The sequence below is a fragment of the Oratosquilla oratoria genome, chromosome 31 (genome assembly GCF_046742065.1).
Source record: "Oratosquilla oratoria isolate Oo_2021 chromosome 31, ASM4674206v1, whole genome shotgun sequence".
NCBI classification, from domain to species: Eukaryota; Metazoa; Arthropoda; class Malacostraca; order Stomatopoda; family Squillidae; genus Oratosquilla; species Oratosquilla oratoria.
This window is the reverse complement of record NC_134807.1, coordinates 33,055,573-33,058,072: the sequence shown is the minus strand read 5'-3', so window position 1 is coordinate 33,058,072 and position 2,500 is coordinate 33,055,573. Positions and strand designations below refer to the sequence as shown.

The window sequence follows — 2,500 nt, the reverse complement described above, 5'->3', positions numbered from 1 at the left end:
GTCGACAAGAAATTAATAATTCGATTCTTAAGAAGTTTAGTCAAGAAAGCAAACCCACCTCAGGTATCTTTAGCTTCAAACTATTCGTAAACAAATTCAACACATATTCCTATCTCAGAATTGGCTTCAGATACTGATACGCCTGATAACAACCAAGTAAGAGAAACTCTTGTATGTCCCATAGATTATCATGTCTTATCAACAATCAGTCAATACCTTCCCCTCGGTCGGTCAACCAGAGTTTCTTTTGAGACGATAGGGCAGAAACCGGTCGGACTTCGAAAAAAAAAAAAAATCTATATTCAGTTATACCTTTCCATCTTGACACAACAAGTTCTGGCGCTCACTACTGGTGTCGGGGCGTGACTGTCGACTATTACAGCGCATTCATTTGTATTACTAAGAAATATAAACCTTAGTAACTGCAAACAAAAAGCATACACACACACACACAACACACACACACACACACACACACACACACACACACACACACACACACACACACACACACACACACACACACACACACACACACACAAAGACGCACACACAAACACACAAAGACACACACACACATGCACACACACACACGCACACACAAACATACACACAAGCACACACACACATACACACACACTCGAAGCACACACGCATGCATACCTGCATACCTACTTTAATGTTCCGTCTGCCGCTAATGTATTCTATGATGTTCCGTGCAATTCTTCCGGTCAGGGAAGGGTTAAATCATATTTGTATTCATTGGAATATCTGATGAGTTCGAGTCACTCTTCATAAAGCTTTGGGAACCTCTTCGAATTCCTTTATCTCTATTCATCTATCTACCTACCTATCTATCTATCTATAAATCTATCTATCTGTTTATCTCCACCTCATTCCTCTGTTACTCTCTGTTTCTCTATCTCTTTCGCTCTATTTTTACACACACACACACACACACACACACACACACACACACACACACACACACACACACACACACACACACACACACACACACACACATATATATATATATATATATATGTATATATATATATATACATATATATATATATATATATATATATATATATATATGTATATATATATATTATATATATATATATGTATATATATATATATACATATATATCCTTTTCTACTTTTCTCACTCCACCTCCTCTTTTTTATATATCCCTTTCTCTCTTTCTCTCCTTTTCTATTTTCCTCTTTCTTTCCCTGACACACACACACACACACACACACACACACACACACACACACACACACACACACACACACACACACACACACACACACACACACACACACACACACACACACATACACACACACACACACACACACACACACACACACACACACACACACACACACACACACACACACACACACACACACACACACACACACACACACACACACACACACACACACACACACACACACACACACTCAAGATGATCTAATCAGTATTTAAATGAACAAATCAATATATTAGTCATAACTTATAGTATGTTTACGCCCTATTTTGAAAGGTAGTCTCCAACTGATGGACCTGTTGAACTGTTTGATGAAAACTACACCAGCCTGTGTCCGCGCTCGTTTGAGAGACCCTTCCAAGTGATAGCACTTGATGAGACTAACGTGACAGTGAAGACGAAAAGAAAAAAACATGCATTCACCTCAAGTAGGAGTGACATAGAGTCTACACAGATTGATCTGATTCATGTATTCAAAACCGTTTTGTTATGGAAAGGGTATTTTAGTGATGTAAGATGTATAACGAGATGTTTTACATACCTATTGTGTAAACTGCACCATCAATGTGGAAGGTGGCGCTCTTGCACCTGTTCAACGGGCGAACACCTCCCCGACCTCGATTCATGCCGGCTGGTGGTTGTGGAGCTTCTGAGCAGGAGTTTCTTCAGGCAGATCTATGGAGGGTATGGTGAGGTTCTTCTGTTGCCTAAAAAGCTTAAGGACTAGGAGTCTATGGTGTAAGGCCTTGGTTGCTGAGGGACCGGGTGTCAGTAGCGTTTTTAAGGCTGAAGGACGATGTGTTGGAAGCGTTTAAGGCCGTGCTGGTGCGGGTTGGGAGGTGAGCTGTGTCTAAGGCTGTGGTAACGCGGGTTGGTGTGTCAGCATTGTTTGAACCTGTGGCGCCGGCCGCCGGCTGGGGTACTTCGGAGGTCTTGGCAATGGGTCTGCGCTTCCGGACACGACTACTCCCACCACGGGCACGGGAACTTCATTGCGACGAGATTTCGTGAGGGTAAGACAGTGTTCGTATCTAAACCGTTACGAACGTGTTATATACCCGGGAATGTATCATTGAATAGTGGGACGGATTATGCTTGGGTTCCTCTAAAATGCACGACAACTTAAAGGTCTTTTGATGTCAAAGGTCCTTTGGGAATTACTGTTGAAGAATCTCTTCGCCTGAGCACAATAGCTTAACATATTTCTTTGATCG

The 2,500-nt window shown here is 41.7% G+C and overlaps 1 protein-coding gene across 4 annotated transcripts in view; it reads right to left on the bottom strand.

Moving 5' to 3' along the window:
• Window positions 1–2,500, bottom strand: part of LOC143041508 (dual specificity calcium/calmodulin-dependent 3',5'-cyclic nucleotide phosphodiesterase 1A-like) — a 629,075-nt gene that overhangs the window by 378,414 nt on the left and 248,161 nt on the right. The window contains exon 2 of one of the 4 annotated variants that reach the window (XM_076213464.1): window positions 1,828–2,500. This exon is cut by the window's right edge and continues 591 nt beyond it. The exons of the other annotated variants lie outside the window; for them this stretch is intronic. Within the exon in view, the coding sequence (XP_076069579.1) occupies window positions 1,828–1,912 (85 nt within the window). The 5' untranslated portion in view covers window positions 1,913–2,500. The remainder of the gene's footprint in view (window positions 1–1,827) is intronic. 4 annotated transcript variants of the gene reach the window in all.